The 18,180-nt window shown below is 44.9% G+C and overlaps 1 protein-coding gene across 3 annotated transcripts in view; it reads left to right on the forward strand.

The window, feature by feature from the left end:
* Window positions 1–18,180, forward strand: part of rab30 (RAB30, member RAS oncogene family) — a 176,422-nt gene that overhangs the window by 148,732 nt on the left and 9,510 nt on the right. For all 3 annotated transcript variants that reach the window (XM_085998893.1, XM_085998891.1, XM_085998890.1), the window contains one exon: window positions 17,544–17,727. In XM_085998893.1, coding sequence (XP_085855019.1) covers window positions 17,544–17,727 — 184 coding nt within the window. The remainder of the gene's footprint in view (window positions 1–17,543; window positions 17,728–18,180) is intronic.

Consider the following 18,180-nt stretch of genomic DNA (forward strand, 5'->3'; position numbering starts at 1 on the left):
GGTCCAGTCGAAAATTAATGTTCACCACTGGGATCCAAAGTGCTTTAGAAGTAGGCTCAAATTTATTATTTTAATTTTCTTATTTTTGTTTCACCAGTTAGATTATTCAAATCCACTAAGGTGAGGGTGAAATGTACAAAAAAATTAAAAAGATAATTAAAGTAAAAGCCGAAAAGAGACCAAGGCAGAAATCTTCCCATAGCAGAGATATTAAATGAGCACTTTCCCTTTTTTTTTACAAAAGTGGGTGATAGTGGAAATATAAGGATACAAGAGGAAGAAATTGAGCATTTAGATAGGATAACTATAGAAAAGAAAGTAACACTGAAAAGGTTGGTGGAACTTGCCTGGTATAAGTAACACTCTTCTTCTTAGGCAGTCCCTCGGAACCGAAGATGACTTGCTTCCACATTAAAAATGAGTTTGCAGGTGACTGATGAGTCCAATGCGGGACCTACAGCCTCTGTCACAGGTGGGGCAGACGGTAGTTGAAGGGACGGGTGAGTGGGGTGCTTGGGTTGACGTGCGCTGCCTGCGCTTGGCTTCCGCTTGCTCCCGGCGAAGAGACTCGGTGTTCGGCGCCTTCCTGGATGCTTCTCCTCCACTTTGTGTGGTCTTGGGCCAGGGATTCCCAGGTGTCGGTGGGGATGTTACACTTTTTCCAAGAGGCTTTGAGGGTGTCCTTGAAGCATTTCTTCTGCCCACCTGAGGCTCTCTTGCCGTGCCGGAGCTCCGAATAGAGCGCTTGTTTTGGGAGTCTCGTATCGGGCATGCGGACAATGTGACCCGTCCATCGGAGCTGATTGAGCGTGGTCAGAGCTTCGATGCTGGGGATGTTGGCCTGAGCAAGAACACTGATGTTGGTGCGCCTATCCTGCCGATGGATTTGCAGGATCTTGCGGAGGCAGCGTTGGTGGTACCTCTTCAGTGCTTTGAGGTGCCTGCTGTACATGGTCCATGTCTCTGAGGCATACAGCAGGGCGGGTATCACTGCTGCTCTGTAGACCATGAGCTTAGTGCTGGGTTTGAGGTCCTGGTCTTCAAACACACTCTTCCTCAGGCGACCGAAGGCTGCACTGGCACACTGAAGGCGGTATAAATAACACTAAGATTCCAATGGCATGCTTCCTAGGATACTGAGAGAAGTCAGAAGAAATAGCAGAAGTTGTGACCACAATCTTTCAAACATTCTTGGATAAAAAAATTGTGCCAGAGGACTAGAAAGTTTCTAAAATAACACATCTGCGACAGGGATAAAACTGATAGATCGATCAGCCTAACATCAATAGTGGTTAAGATTCCAGAGGGTATTATATGGGATAAAATTAATACTTGCTTACAAATACATAGATTAATTAAGACAGTCAGCATGGGATAGTAAGGAAAGAATCAGGAGAGTGGGGAGGAGGATTGGGGGGCGCGGGGGGGGGACGGGGAGGAAGTGGATGGGAAGAGGAACGTGAGGATGAGGAAGGATATCGGAAGAGGGAGGGCAGGAGGAAGGGCATAGGATTGGTAGAAGGATAGGGTTGGGGAACAAAGGCAGGAAAACTATTTCAGCACTGGCAAACTCAATAGAGAAAGGCTGGGCCGGCAAACTATTTTAGATGCGGAAAGGGAGTGCTGAACTGACAAACTCTCTTGAGTCAAGGGTGGCTTGAAGCCAATCAGAATATCTCGGTGGAAGAGAGAGCGGAGCTAGGAAAGGACAGACACTCTCGGCATATTAGTTGCAACATTGTGCAAGTGAACTGACAGAAGATGGTTTGGAGAAACAGCCAAGGACTATGGGATGGGTGGGGTGGCGAGAACAGTTGAATGGCCAACAAATCAAAGTTGTGGAAGAAGGCCCCAGGGCACAGTGCGGGGAAGCCAATTGGCACGGTGAATACTGGGATCACAAGAATGGCTGCGCAGCCAATGAAGGGGTGCCGGGGAAGTGGCTAATGAGTGGGGCTGGGGTGGGAAGAATGGCCACCCAAGGTGGCTAACGGGTCCCTGGCTGACTACACAGTGGAAGCAGCAGGACCAGCACACTGGAGTAGCATTCTGCTAGGATTGTAGGGGACAGCAAATTCTTCTTTGTAGGCAAGAAATAATATATTTATAACCAAGAATAAAAGCAGAAAATGTAAAATTTTAAATAAAAACAGAGAGGAGAAATTATTTCTGAAGAACCAACATGCATCTGAGCTGGCAAAAACAGTTCAAAAATCTGGTTTCGGCACACGGTGGTCAAATTGTGCAATCCCATTAAATTATGGACATAGGAAATTATAATGGGGGGAAAATGACCCAAAAAGTGTGACCAAAAACATGGCAACAGGAAGTCAAGTAGAACAAACAGCAAATATGTTCAGATGTAAGATATATAGACACATAGGATGAGGGGCTTTAGTTATGAGAAGAAAGTATAGAAACTTTGAAATAACAACAGAAAATGCTGGAAAAACTCAGCAGGCCAGGCAATATCCGTGGAGAGAGAAATAGAGTGAACGTTTCAGGTCGAAACCCTTCGTCAGGACTGAAAACACAGGAAATGAAACAGATTAAAAGGCCAGTTTGGCGGCTGGGAAATGGGGATGAAAGAACAAAAGAGAAGTGAAGAGACATTAAAAGGTATTCAAAACGAGACGAGATGGTGATAGGACTAGTAAAGAGACAAAAGACGGCTCTAGATTAGGTGTGAAATGCGCTGGCAGAATGAGACAGCTGCCATGTGGGAGAGAAAAAAGGGGGAAGGGCACAAAACAAAAGTGTGGATAAAAAATATACAGGAAACTTTGGTTTATCCGGAGATTGTATGTCCGGAATACTCGATCTAATGGCAAAAATCAGGAGCCGTTTTGTTAGTTCTCTTTTTTTTTTCCCAGTCAGGCACTGCAAGGTCTGTAGCTATAGCAACAGCTTCAGCTAGAGACGCTTGCAGCTGCAGCCGACTCTTTAGAAGCTGTTGCTAAGCAACAGTGTTTGTTGTCAGATACGGAGATGAAAACCTCCGTATGCTTCAACATTAACTTTGTATGTCCGGCAGTTTTGATAGATCGGCAACACGTCGGTGCCGGATATCACAAAGTTTCCTGTATATAAAAAAATGTAATAGGGGCCGAAGTTATGATCTGAAATTGTTGAACTTGATATTGAGTCCGGAAGGCTGTAAAGTGCCTAATCGGAAGATGAGGTGCTGTTCCTCGAGCTTACGCTGGGTTTCCGTGGAACAATGCAAGAGCTCGAGTACGGTAAGGTCTGAGTGGGAATGGGGCGGTGAATTAAAATGACAGGCGACCGGAAGCTCGGGATCACCCTTATGGACTGAACGGAGGTGTTCCGCAAAGCGATCACCCAATCTGCGTTTGGTCTCCCCAATGTAGAGGAGACCACGTCGTGAGCAGCGAATACAGTATACTAGATTGCAAGAAGTACAAGCAAATTGCTGTTTCACCTGGAAGGGGTGTTTGGGGCCTTGGACAGTGGGAAGGGGGGAGGTATAAGGGCAGGTGTTGCATCTCCTGCGCTTGCACGGGAAGGTGCTGGGCGAAGGGGAAGGAGTGCTGGGGGTGATAGAGGAGTGGACCAGGGTGTCTCGGAGGGAGCAGTCCCTACGGAATGCTGAAAGGGGAGGGGAGGGGAAGATGCGTTTGGTGGTGGGATCACGTTGGAGGTGGCGGAAATGGCAGAGGATGATCTGTTGAATGTGGAGGCTGGTGGGGTGAAAGGTGAGGACAAGGGGAACCCTATCGTGGTTCCGGGAGGGAGGGGCAGGGGTGAGGGCATAGAAACATAGAAGATAGGAGTAGGCCATTTGGCCCTTCGAGCCTGCTCCGCCATTCAACGAGATCATGGCTGATCATCCAAACCCTAGCACCCGGTCACTACACCGACAGCCATCCCACCCAAGCCCTATCCCCGTAACCCCACATATTTAATCCCCCCTAACACTAAGGGCCAATTTTTTATCATGGCCAATCAACCTAACCCGCACATCTTTGGACTGTGGGAGGAAACCGGAGCACCCGGAGAAAACCCACGCAAACACGGGGAGAATGTGCAAACTCCACACACAGTTACCCGAGGCCGGATTTGAACCCGGGTCCCTGGCGCTGTGAGGCAACAGTGCTAACCACTATGCCACCGTGCAGAAGTGCGGGAGATAGAACGGACATGGTCGAGGGCCGTGTCAACCACGGTAGAGGGGAATCCTCGGTTGAGGAAAAAGGAAGACATGTTGGAAACACTGGTGTGGAAGGTGGCATCGTCGGAGCAGATGCGGCGGAGATGGAGAAACTGGGAGAATGGAATAGAGTCCTTACAGGAGGTGGGGTGGGAGGAAGTGTAGTCCAGGTAGCTGTGGGAGTCGGTGGGCTTGTAGTGAATGTTGGTCAATAACCTATCCCCAGAGATGGAGACGGAGAAGTCGAGGAAGGGAAGAGTCGGAGATGGACCATGTGAAGGTGAGGGAAGGGTAGAAATTGGAGGCAAGGTGAATGAAATTTTCTAGTTCAGGGCGAGAGCAGGAGACGGCACCGATACAGTCATCAATGTACCAGAAAAAGAGGTGAGGGAGGGGACCCAAGTAGGACTGGAACAGAGTGTTCCACATATCCCACATAAAGGCAGGCATAGCTAGGACCCATGTGGGTATGCAGGTGCAGCAAGTGATCAAGAAGGCCAATGGAATGTTGGCTTTTATTGCTAGGGGGATGGAATATAAAAACAGGGAGGTATTGCTGCAGTTGTACAAGGTACTGGTGAGACCGCACCTGGAATACTGCATACAGTTTTGGTGTCCATACTTAAGAAAAGACATACTTGCTCTCGAGTCAGTATAAAGAAGGTTCACTCGGTTAATCCCGGGGATGAGGGGGTGGTCATATGAGGAGAGGTTGAGTAGATTGGGGCTCTACTCATTGGAGTTCAGAAGAATGAGAGGCGATCTTATTGAAACATAAGATTGTGATGGGGCTTGATCGGGTGGATGCGGTGAGGATGTTCCCAATGATGGGTGAAACTAGAACTAGGGGGCATAATCTTAAAATAAGGGGCTGCTCTTTCAAAACTGAGATGAGGAGAAACTTCTTCACTCAGACGGTGGTAGGTTTGTGGAATTTGCTGCCCCAGAAAGCTGTGGAAGCTACATCATTAAATAAATTTAAAACAGAAATAGATAGTTTCCTAGAAGTAAAGGGAATTAAGGGTTACGGGGAGCGGGCAGGAAATTGGACATGAGTCTAGGTTCGGAATGGTCATAGCCCTGTGGGTAGTGGAGTGGGCCCAGGGGCCGTGTAGCCTGGTTCTGCTCCTACTGTGTTCTAATTCTGTGTTAGATTTCAGGAGATGGTTTTATTCCTGTTCCTGGCTGGGGTGGAGATCGCCTTTACAGAAGGTAAGTACTGTAGAAAATATAGGGACAGAGTGATCTCCTGGAAGAGTTTCGATCGCCTAGATGGGTCGGAGAGGAATTTCCCAGATTTTTTTCTCCCAAATTGGCCATTGGGTCTTTATCTGGTTTTTCACCTCTCCCGGGAGATCACATGGGTTCGGGTGGATGCAGAGTGATAGAAGATGTGAGGTTAGGATCAGATCAGCCATGATCTTCTTGAATGGTGGAGCAGGCTCGAGGGGCCGATTGGCCTACTCCTGCTCCTATTTCTTATGTTCTTATGTACCCATAGCAACACCTTTTAATTTGGAGGAAATGAGTGGAGTCAAAGGAGAAGTTGTTCAATGTGAGAACAAGTTCAGCCAGGCGGAGGAGGGTGGTGGTGTATGGGGACTGGTTGGGCCTCTGTTCAAGGAAGAAGCGGAGCGCCCTCGGGCCATCCTGGTAGGGGATGGAGGTGTAGAGGGATTGTACGTTCATGGTGAAAAGGAGGTGGTTGGGCCAGGAAACTGGAAACTGTTAAAGTGGCGGAGGGCGTCAGAAGAGTCGCGGATGTAGGTGGGAAGAGACTGGACAAGGGGAGAAAAGATAGTCGAGATAGGAAGAGATAAGTTTCGTGGGGCAAGAACAGGCTGAAACGATGGGTCTACCAGGGCAGTCCTGTTTGTGGATCTTGGGAAGGAGGTAGAAGCGGGCTGTGCGGGGCTGGGGAACTGAGGTTGGTGGCCGCGGGGGGAAGATCTCCAGAAGAGATGAGGTCAGTGACAGTCTTGGAAACGGTGGTTTGATGTTCGGTAGTGGGGTCATGGTCCAGGTGGAGGTGTCGGAGAGTTGGCGTTCAGCTTCCGCTAGGTAGAGGTCGGTTCGCCAAACAACAGCACCACCCTCGTCAGCAGGTTTAATGACAATGTCTGGGTTGGATCTGAGAAAATTGAGTGCTGCAAGTTCAGAGAAACTTTGATTCTTTTCACTAGTTTCTGTGCTGTAGATTCTATGTAAAGAAGTGGACAATTTTTTCACCCCTAAACTGCTTATAAAATTATTGGTGTGCTACACAATGAAAATGCAGCCGCAGTGTTTGTTTTTACAGTACAGTGGTGCTGTGAGTGCTCCTGTAAATGCTGTATGGTATCTTTAGACAATAACCTGCTGACCATGTCATGCACACACAAGTATTTGATGCTTCAGCTATTTTTACTTTCATGGTTCCTTGTGTCAACAGTGCCTGATTATGTTGAAATGAATACATTGAGTGTAGTCTTTTTGCTTTTTAATGTTTGACTGAAAGCTCCATATTGAACAGCAATAAACTAGCTATTTTTAAAACTGTTTTTAAATCAACTCTGTTACATGTACAGCCTATTCCTCTTAATTCAAAGTTTCTTAATTTGATTATCTGTTCATTCAAATTGAAACCAAAAAAAATTCTATGTTTTATTAAAATTGCTTAATTTGTGATGCTGAATAGTTCAAATTTTGCACAAAAGACGGTTTACAATTAACAGGAGTTGATTGTGGCATACCTTTACACCCCCACTGATGTTACAACAGAGTTCCCTTGTTAGCTGATGCTCAGATCCAACATCTGCACACCATAGCATTTTAGTGTCTAGTACAAAAGGTGACGCAGTTTCATTGTGTGTGGCAGAACCAACATTCAGGCCTAGAGTGTAATGTTGCAGGTTCAATTTTCATCCTGTCCACTGAGTTCCTGATCTCTTCGCCATGGTGACACAGAGAATGTCAGGTGTCACCCATGGGGATGGGGTGAAAGTGAGGAAAACAAGGTGAGTTGAAGGGGATGTTGTTTAAGGCCAGTGGTACAAAATTAAATTTTAAAAAATGTTTTTTGCGATTAGTGGCAAGAATTTAGTGCTTTCGAGCTACCCAGGAAGTAGTATTTAAAAACAAAAGTAAAAATGATAGATGTTGCTTACCTTTTGAATTAGGCTAACCTGAAATTGCACACTATAAACTAACTTTTTAATAGATTAGGGTTTTCAAGGTTAATCAGTTAACCAGGGAGTGAAAAATGAATCTGTAACTAATTGATGTCTGGTTAACAATTACACAGTTCAAAGTAATTAACTGGTTAGAAAATTGTAAAAGGTAAGAGTCACTGCTTAGAAAAGGTCTAATAGTAGCATGGTGCTGAAACAAGCAGCGCCACAGATTGATTTGATGCAGGTCTGCACCCTGCATATTTAATTTTCATCTCAGCTTTGCCGCCATTGAGAGGTGATGAATCATCTCCTTAGTCACAAGAAAGGAGAAAACATCTGAGGGAGATTCATTCCGGGCGCTATTCCTGCACCTACAAATGTCCAGTTACAAAATGGCATTTTAACCCACCATGAGGCACTGATAATGCCATAGTCAAAGTCACCAATGACATTTTATGTGACTGAGACCATGCCATGTTGTCCCTTTTCACTGTTTTCAATTTCTCTGCCAGCTTCAACATTGCAGACCGCTCTATTCTCTTCTGTCTTTTCTCTGTGGTCCATCTTTCATGGCGTTGCACTCACTTGATTCCATTCGTATCTGTCCCAGTGCACCTACTACGTCTCCTTAAACGGCTTCCCTCCTGTGTTCTAGAGTTCTATCCTTGGTCCTCTCATTTATCATCTATGTGCTACCATATCCAATAACACCAAAGTCTACTTATCTGCCATTATTACTGTCTCCAAAACCATTAGTGTCCTATCTGGCTGGTTGTCTAACAAAGTCCCAGATGAGCCAAAATTTCCTTCAGCTCAATATTGGCAGAACTAAAGAAATCTACTTTGGTTCACATTAGTACTTGGGTGCCTCTGACTCCAGCTTCATCAATCAATTTCGATACCTACTCGGGCTGAACCAAATGATACACAAGACATCTGTGTTCTGCTCCACTGTGAGTCATCCTTCTCGTCAATCATCAAGACAACATTTTTCTACCTCTAACATTGCCTACAAGCACGCTAGTCCACAACTTCAGTGGTTCAAAAATTGATTTCCTCACATGGTTTCACTCCTTCTCAAACTTTAGCAATCCAGAACTGTGTGGCCTATGATCCCTTTTGCACAAAGTTCTGCCTTCCCATTATTTCTGTCTTTGAGTAGGTAAAAGTGGAACTTGCAAGGGCAGTTCCACATAGTCTGGCATTGGTGGAGGATGGTGTGTTCAACTGTGTCAAAGGTCAGGAGGGATAATGCACCGCAGTTGAAGTTGCACAGAATGTTGTTTGTGACTTTGGTTAGGGCAGTTTCTGTAAATGAGTTTTTTTGGAAACTTGTGCAAGTGTCAGGTCCTCTAAAACCACAAGCTGATCATGAGACTGTTGTATCACTACTTCTTAGAACAGTATGCTCTGTTTTATAGATCACATTCCTTTGGTAATCTGAAAGCAGAACCAAACAAACTTGGAGCCAAAAAGCCCTCGTCACTTAGTTCAGTGTATTTTTTAAAAGTAAAGCCTGCTCCAGTTTGATTTTCTTTTCTCTGTTCTAAATCATTACTTCCCACCTGACAAATTGTGAGTGACAGCTGACCGTACAAGGTGTATTAGGTTTAAAAAAAAAAGCCATGCTTCATACCAATCTGTCACCAAGATATCAAAATAGAATGGTGTTGGGTGCTGACTGTAAGGGTCTTGTGTGAAATGTATTTGTGCAGTTTTTTAATCCAGTTCCTAATGTGCATGAGCCATTATTATGAATTTGGCATTAATTGGCAATCTGAGAGGCCACAGGATGTTTGGTAGGAAATAGAAGAACGTCTCACTGGTGCAGTAGTAGATGCTCTTCTAAAGACGTGTTGTTAGGGCAGAGCAGAGGGAGCTTTACTCTGCATCTGTCTGTGCTATACCTGACGTGAAAGTGTTTGCTATTGGGTGTCTAAATGGCAAAAGATCTATTCCCCAATTTTAACATCCTCACCTTGATCACATTTTTTGGAGCATGAGACCATCACGCCTCTCCACCGCCTGGATTCCCAATGCTGCCATTCTGCCTCACTTGTCTTGAGTCCTGAAGCTTTGTGTGATACAAACACATTTACATGAAAACGATACTGTGTAAGTCATTCTCCTGAAGCTAATAGCAAGTGTTGCACTGTAATATACAAAGGGTTAAAGGCATCAGTATCTGTGTTTGCTGAGCAGATTTCTAATAAAGATGAGATTTCAATATCTCTACAATGTACTTTTTATTAAGAAATGGTGAAGCAATGAAAGGCTTGTTTAGCGCTCTGCGATGGATGTGGCTTGCCAGTTTGAACTGTTTTTGGCACAAATTGATGCCTTGTGTACAAAGCTCATTTTGCACCAATGATTAGTGTGATTGACATCTCTGGGAAGAGGTAGTGGAAACTTGAAGCTGCTGAAGTCCAGTCCAGAGACTGAACTGGGCTGGAAAATAAGAGTAAGGGGAAAGTTCAGAAAAAAAATGCACCAATTGTTGGAGTAAAATCTTGCTTTGATTTAGAGGATAGTCCTGTGAGACTATAGAACTGTTTGGCAACACTTTTACAGTGAACGCAAGATCTTCAAACTAAAGCCAACAAAATTAGGACCCCCTTCTCCATTAACAATGCGTTTTAAAAATGTATGATTTAAAAAAAAAAAAGCTAGTGGATATCCTGAAGTACCCTTGCTTGGGTCTTTTCATGCCATGTGCCAATGCTGAAAGGATGGGTGGCCTGCTCCCAGGTCCCCACTAGTGTTGCTCTGAGACCAGCTGCTAGAAGGTACACAAAAATGATCAACGTGAGTATTTTCTTCTGCCAGTTTCACTCGAACTCTGACTGTTCTTGCCTGATGTACCGGGCCAACGGGTGTGACTGCTGGTTCGTCTAGATTTTTGGAATGAACTTGCTGTCTGCGCCAGGGAATTGCAGTTCCACCACTGAATTTGGATTTGTTATTGGAAAACTGGGATATCAACTAGTTTTAAACTTGAGAAATTGTGCTGAAATAGTTCAAGCACTAAGGGCAGCAATTCTGCTTTATAATGCATCAATATAACATCAAGACGTTTTCAGAGCTTCCTACACTGCAACTGTTAAAGTATCCCAGCTTCTGATGCAATACGTTGGAGCTCCATATTCTATATTATAATGCCACTGAAGAAAGCCAGCTTTAGTAACAACTCAAATGTTTACTTATTGGGATTAATTTGAATTTGCCTAAATATGGGGTTGAAAGACTTACCGCCCCAAGAATGCAGACGATCAGGCCACTGCCACTTTCATCGGGGCCTGCCATTGGGCGACCAAAGTGCCTGCTTGTTTCAGGCAGTAGAAGCCTTTAATATGCAAATGGGGGTTTTATGACGTACATAGGACCCTGATTGCCATTTTAAGATAGAACTGGTTAGAGCACGCACCATGCACTCTCTGACCAGCTTTACTGGCGATAAAGCCACAGAGGCACTGAAAAGGTAAGTTTAAAATTATTTTTGTGGAGCAGGAGTAGAATCGTGATATGTGATGGTGGACTCCATTTTTGGGCTGGGCTGAATCCGGGGAGTTACGTTGGGATGTCTGTTTGGCGATCACAGCTCGCTGATTCAATTTAAATGCGGCCTGGGCCTCAATGGCTTTGGCCTCTTCACCCCAAGTTGCCAGGACATTATTGTGTTGCTGGTGAGACTAATGCGATAACTCATTTAGTACATTCAAGTTTGTTTTGAAAACACAATCTTGACAGTCTCTCTTTTGAATCTGTTCAGAAATGGCCTATGAACTGGCTGAAAACTGATTCCAATGTCTGGTTTTGAACAGTGTTAGTCTCACCTCCCAGAGTTGGCGTTAGAACCTGGAAGGTCACAAGAATGGTGATTAAAGTGTTTAAGCTTAAATAAATAGAAGTTAGCTTAGGACATACTGGTTAAAAAAGTGAAGAAAGAGAATGGAATGTTGCCGTGAATTCGGCACTGGCCTTTCCGCTCTGGGATTTCTTTTGCTGGCTGTAAGGGTCCGATCTGAAATGTTGCTGTGAATTCGGCACTGGCCTTTCTGCTCTGGGATTTCTTTTGCTGGCTGTAAGGGTCCGATCTGAAATGTTGCTGTGAATTCGGCACTGGCCTTTCAGCTCTGGGATTTCTTTTGCTGGCTGTAAGGGTCCGATCTGAAATGTTGCTGTGAATTCGGCACTGGCCTTTCAGCTCTGGCCTTTCTTTTGCTGGCTATAAGGGTCCGATCTGAAATGTTGCCGTGAACTCGGCACTGGCCTTTCTGCTCTGGGATTTCTTTTGCTGGCTGTAAGGGTCCGATCTGAAATGAGTATAAACTGCCTCAATCCAATTCCTAATGGACATGGACTACAAAATAAAACTGTTCCTTAATTGGCGATAACATTCAAGGCCTAAGGATGTCAGGTGTGATAAAATGGTGCAATAGGGAGTGCTTTTCTGATTGCCAATAATTTAGGGAAGAAAATAGTTAAGATGAAAATCATGCAACTGGGCAAGCAGAACTGACGTGCTTTGTCCAGCTGGTTGGCTGAGAACTAGGGAAACCTCAAGTGAATTAAACTGAGGGCACCTCAGGGACTTGAGTGTGTAGTCTTCTGGTCAGAAGAGAAATCCTTCACTACCTTAGCAATCCGACTGACTGGTTGCAGTTTCTCAATGTGGCTATTCTCATCAAATTCAATTCAAGTTTTAGGTACAGATGGTGAAAGCAGTCTATAGAGTTTTGAATAAAATATTTTTAATGTAAAGGAGCTGTGTGTAGTTAATAAAATGTTCCCATCTTTGGCAGCAAACTGCCTTCTGTTTGTTGCCAAATACTGATCATTTTCATTACAGGCATAACCACTTTAGTCTTTTAACAAATGCAAATATAGTGATAGTGTGCCTGAAAAGTTTAAACTTGTCAAAGTGAAATATTTCATTGAAAACTAAGCAGCTCGATTGGATTTTGTTTTACTAATGTATAGACTTTGGAGCTTCATAAATAAAAGACTGCTTAAGGTTTTTTTTCTCCCATCCAAGATTTTAATGTGCATCATGGGTGTTGGGGCCATGCTAGGGGATTGAGCATTTTTGTTCAGCGTGTCTTGTGTATTTCAGTATAGCAGTGTTTTGACTCCTTGGCATTTTTCCTCATCTTTTATTTAATTTTTTCTCCTTTTTGCCCCCTCCCCCTCCCCACATATATTCCCAAACTGTAAACACAACGCCTGGCCTCTACAAAATTACACAAGAGCGCAGTAACACAAACTGTAAGCAATATGTGCAGGGAATTTTAAACTACCAGATTGCTACAAGAATGATTAATTCAAAGCTGAATAAATGAATAACAAATTTAAACAGTTTGTTCTGTTACAAAGGGACAATTATCTGGCATTCTTGTCGGTGAGAAACCTACTTCGATAGTAACAGACAACACCAGGAAAGAAAGAAAGGCGAGCGCAGCTTACACAGTATTCTGATGCAATTGTGAGAAGAAAACCTTGATTTGGAAACCTACTACTTATCAGCACTCTTCAATTTTCATACCACGATTTACAAAAAGAAGCAAAATAATTCTCATACCAACCAAGACATTTTCTGTTAGAAATATCTTGACTAGATCCTGGTTTTATAGGTTTTTCAAGCAAATTGATGCTATGTAATCACACTGCTCACAAATGTGCTGCACCGATTGGTGTGATGTGCTGGGTTTCTCCCTACAGTGAGCTCCCAAGCCCATTCGTAGAGCCATCAAGCAGTGGCTAGTAGAATCTTCTATATAGAGAGGAAAAACTGATGGTCGTGCCCTTTATTGCACTTCCAAGCAGCTTGTTAGAGAGTGGCATTGGTACCGGTCAATTGCATATCCTTTCAATTGAGGAATGATGCATGGCTCATAGAGAATCTAGAATAAATTAACCAGTTACCAAAATAATATTATAAACCCAATTGTATTTAGTCAGTAGTCAACTTTATTTTTTTTTGTTTTTGTTTTATCAGTCAATGTGGACTTGAGGAAATAGAGGTGGGCGATCAAATGATTCTTGGTTTGAATAATGAGGCAGTTTAAATTTATATAACTTTCACTGCCTAATCTTTTTCCCCATTTGGTATAACTAACGGGGCAGCCCAGGTTGTGATTTTTTCAGTATGCGCTGCTGACAGAGGAGGTTCTCTGCTGTCGGTGCATACTCAAAGTTATCCCCTTCAGTGTCCGCTTAGCTCAGTGGTAGCACTCTTTCCTGAGTCACAACCTTGTAAATTTAAACCCAAGCCTGGAACCAGAAAACTATATCTAGGCTGACACTCGAAAGCAGTACTGAGAGAGAATGCTGCATTGTCGAAGGTGCTGTCTTTCAGATCAGCGGTTTAAATCTCTCCAATCAGGTTTCCGTCTTTGTCACAACACTGGAATGGTCTTAACCAATGTCACTGTGACTCTGCTGCATTATCCCTTCTTACAGCCTTTCACACAGTTGACAACACCACCCTCCTCCAATGCCTTTCCTCTGTTGTCCAGCTCAGTGGGATTTTGTGCTTGGTTCTGCTCTTGCCTTTCTGATTGTAGCTAGAGCATCTACAGCAATGAATTCTCTTCCTGCCCTGCACAGTTACCTCCATAGCCTCAAGGATCTATCCTTGGCCGCCTCCTCTATCTGCTGCTCCCTTGATAACCAAAGTCCTCCTCATTAACATCTGGGCTAATTCTTGTGCCAAAATTGCTGTCACACAGACTAATCAAGCAACAGCCTGACAGTCATATTCACAGAATCATACCTTTCAGCCAACGTCCCAGACTCTTCCATCACCATGCCTGGTTATGTCCTGCCCCACTGGCAGGACAGACCGACCAGAGGTGGCGACACAGTGGTATACATTTGGGAGGGAGTGGCCCTGAGAGTCCTCAACATTGATTCCAGACCCCATGAAGTCTTATGGCATCAGGTCAAACATGGGTAAGGAAACCTCCTGCTGATTACCAATTACCATCATCCCTCAGATGCTGAATCAGTACTCCTCTATGTTGAACACCACTTGGAAGAACCTCTGAGGGGACCAAGGGCACAGAATGTATTCTGGGCGGGGGACTTCAATGCTCATCATCAAGAATGGCTCAGCAGCTCCACTAGTGACTGAGCGGACATAGCAGCCAGACTGGGCCTGTGACAGGGGGTGAGAGAACCAACACGAGGGAAAAACCTACTTGATCTCGTCCTCACCAATCTACCTGTCGCAGATGCATCTGTCCATGCCAGTATTGGTAGGAGTGACCACCGCGTAGTCCTTTGTGGAGACGAAGTCGCGTCTTCACACTGAGGACACCAACCAACGTGTTGTGTACCACTGTACTCAATGGGATAGATTCAGAACAGATCTAGCAGCTCAAAACTGGGCATCCAGCAGCAGCAGAATTGTATTCCACCACAATCTGTAGCCTCATGGCCCGGCATATCCCTCACTCTACCATTGCCAGCAAACCAGGGGACCAACCCTGGTTCAATGAGGAGTGTAGAAGAGCATGCCAGGAGCAGCACCAGGCATACTTAAAAATGAAGTGCCAACCTGGTGAAGCTGCAACACAAAACTACATGCATGTTAAAACAGCAGAGGCCACATGCTATAGACAGAGCGAAGTGATCCCACCACCAACGGATCAGATCAAAGCTCTGTAGTCCTGCCGCATCAAGTCGTATATGGTGGTGGACAATTAAACAACTAACTGGAGGAGGAGGCTCCATGAACATTCCCATCTTCAATGATGGCGGAGCCCAGCATGCAAGTGCAGTGGACAAGGCTAAAATGTTTGCAACCATCTTCAGCCACAAGTGCTGAGTGGATGATCCATATCGGCCTTCTCCTGGGTCCTCACCATCACAGAAGCTAGTCTTCAGCTAATTTGATTCACTCCACGTGATATCAAGAAATGGCTGAGCGAACTGGGTACAACAAAGGCTATGGACCCTGACAACATCTCTACTGTCGTGCTGAAGATTTGTGCTCCAGAACTAGCTGCACCTCTAGCCAAGCTGTTCCAGTACAGCTTCAGCACTGGCATCTATCCGACAAAGTGGAAAATTGCCCAGGTATGTCCTGTCCACAAAAAGCAGGACAAATCCAATCCGGCCAATTACCACCCCATCGGTCTACTCCCAATCATCAGCAAAGTGATGGAAGGTGCTGTCGACAGTGCTATCAAGTGGCACTTACTCAACAATAACCTGTTCACCAATGCTCTGTTTGGTTTCCGCTCGACACCATCCAGGACAAAGCAGCCCACTTGATTGGCACCCCATTCACCACCTTAAACATTCACTTCACCACCGGTGCACCATGTATGGCCTACTCCTGCTCCAATTTTTCTATGTTTCTCTGGGTCACAGTCTCCGGATACAGGGTAGGACATTTAGGACTGAGAGGAGGAGAAATTTCTTCACTCAAAGGGTGGCGAACCTGTGGAATTCTCTACCACAGAAGGCTGTGGAGGCCAAGTCACTGAATATATTTAAGGAGATAGATTTCTAGACACAGACACAGGTATGGGGAGAGAGCAAGAATATGGTATTGAGATAGAAGATCAGCCATGATCATATTGAATGGCGGAGCAGGCTCGAAGGGCCAAATGGCCTACTCCTGCTCCTATTTTCTATGTATGCAGTGTGTACCATCTACAAGATGCACTGCAGAAGCTCACCAAGGTTTCTTTGACCGCACGTCCCAAACCCACGACCTCTACCATCTAGAGGGACAAGGGCACCACCACCTGCAAGTTCCCCTCCAAGTCTCACACCATCCTGATTTAGAAATATATCGCTGTTCCTTCATCGTCGCTGGGTCAAAATCCTGGAACTCCCTACCTTACAGCACTGTGGAAGTACCTTCACCACACAGACTGCAGCGGTTTAAGAAGGTGGTGCACCACCACCTTCGCATGGGCAATAAGTGCTGGCCTTGTCAGCAATTCCCACATCCCGCTAATGAATAAAATAAAATCCATCACAAAGACCAGCAATTCCAACTTTTGTAACATTGCCTGCTTCTGCATCAACCCATCTGCTGCTAAACCCCTTATCCATGCCTTTATCACCTCCAAACTTGACTGTTCAGTAACCTCCTGGTCGGCCTCCCATCTGCCATGCTCTGTAAACTTTAGTTCATCCAAAACTCTGCTGTCCATTTCCTATCCTGCACCAAGTCCCATTCACCCCTCGCTGCTGTCCTTGCTGACCTGCATTGACTCCCTGTTCCCAAACACTTCAAATTTAAAATTCTTATCCTGGTGTTTCAATCCCTTCATGGCCTCGCCCCTCCATATCTCTTTAACCTCATCCAGCTCTACAGCCTTCCCCCACAAACGCTCCGTTCCTCTGACACCGGTGGCTGTGCCTTCAACCGTCCTGGCCCCACACTTGGGAAATCCTTCCTTAAACCTCTCCACCTCCCTCTCCTCCTTAAAACTTATCTCTTTGACCACTCGAATTTCTCCTTCTTTATCTCACTGTCCATTGTTGTCTGATTATGTCTCTGTGGAGTGCCTTTGGTCATTTTTCTATGCTAAAGAAACTATATAATAGGGCCTTGGTTTAAGATCTTGTAGCACTGGCTCAGAAAGAGCATGGAATTTCCAATATCTGGCCAACATCACTAAAAGCAGATTAACTGCTTATCTGGCCAAATTAATAACTTGTGTTTGTGCATATGCCCTGGTGCTGGTATATTTGAGCAGGAGCATGTGGTGTTGTGGAGTGGTAGGATCCAAATTCAATACTCCACTCTGCTAAGATGCCATTCTGAGGTGCACTTTTGTGGGAAGTGCTGATCATAGGCCTGGTAACTCCTAATCGTAGAGAGAATTGGTTGGGGAGTCTTCACTGTCTATGCTCATCCTAGTAAGGCATGGTATTCCTGGGGGGGAAGGGGTTCAAGAAGGCAAATACATTGAAGTAAAAATTACTTGTAATATAGTTTGAATCTGCAAAGGAAAATTGAAGAACAACGAGGGTAATTTTAACCTTTCCCACCCAGTGGGAAACTGACTGGACGGGGTTGGCCCCCCACAGCAAAATCAATGGGCAGCAAAATCTGGTGGGGTGTTAAATGGGCGGCTGACCCAATCCTGTCAGTTTCATGCTGGGTTGGTTAGGTTAAAATTACGCCCAAAGTTTTCACATCTTTCTGCAGTGACTCCCATTGATTTGTAATTTTCTTTTTGTCTTCTGTCCCATAGCTCCAGATTTGGGATACTGCTGGACAAGAACGGTTTCGATCCATCACACAGAGCTATTACCGCAGTGCAAATGCCTTAATATTGACCTATGATATCACATGTGAAGAATCCTTCCGCTGTCTTCCTGAATGGCTGAGGGAGATTGAGCAGTATGCTAGCAATAAAGTTACCACTGTTTTAGTTGGTAAGTAGGAAGAGCAGTGCCTGGAATATATTTTCTTTAATAAGGCAATCATTGTGAGCCTTAGTTTTGTTTATTTGTTCTTGGGATGTGGGCAAGGCTGCATTTGTTGCCTTGAGAAGGTGTTGGTGCGTCTTCTCCTTGAACCACTGCAGTCCTTCTGATGGTGTTTCCGCAATGGTAAGGAATTCCACGATTCTGACCCAGTGACGATGAAGGAACAGCGATGTATGTCCAAGACAGGATGGCTTTCGTCTTGGAGGTGGTAGTGTTCCCACAACTTTTTTTGGTGGTGGAGATCGCAGGGGAGGGAGTTATTGTTGAAGTAAACTTGGTGCATTGCATCTTGTATATTGTACATACTGCAGCCGCAGTGTGCCAGTGCTGGAGAGGGTAAATGTTAGTCCAGGTGCAGGGGTAGAGATTAAGTATTTGATCACACTCCTGACTTGAGCC

The sequence above is a fragment of the Somniosus microcephalus genome, chromosome 10 (assembly GCF_052327205.1).
Source record: "Somniosus microcephalus isolate GS21.2 chromosome 10, FLI_Smic_1.0, whole genome shotgun sequence".
NCBI lineage: Eukaryota > Metazoa > Chordata > Chondrichthyes > Squaliformes > Somniosidae > Somniosus > Somniosus microcephalus.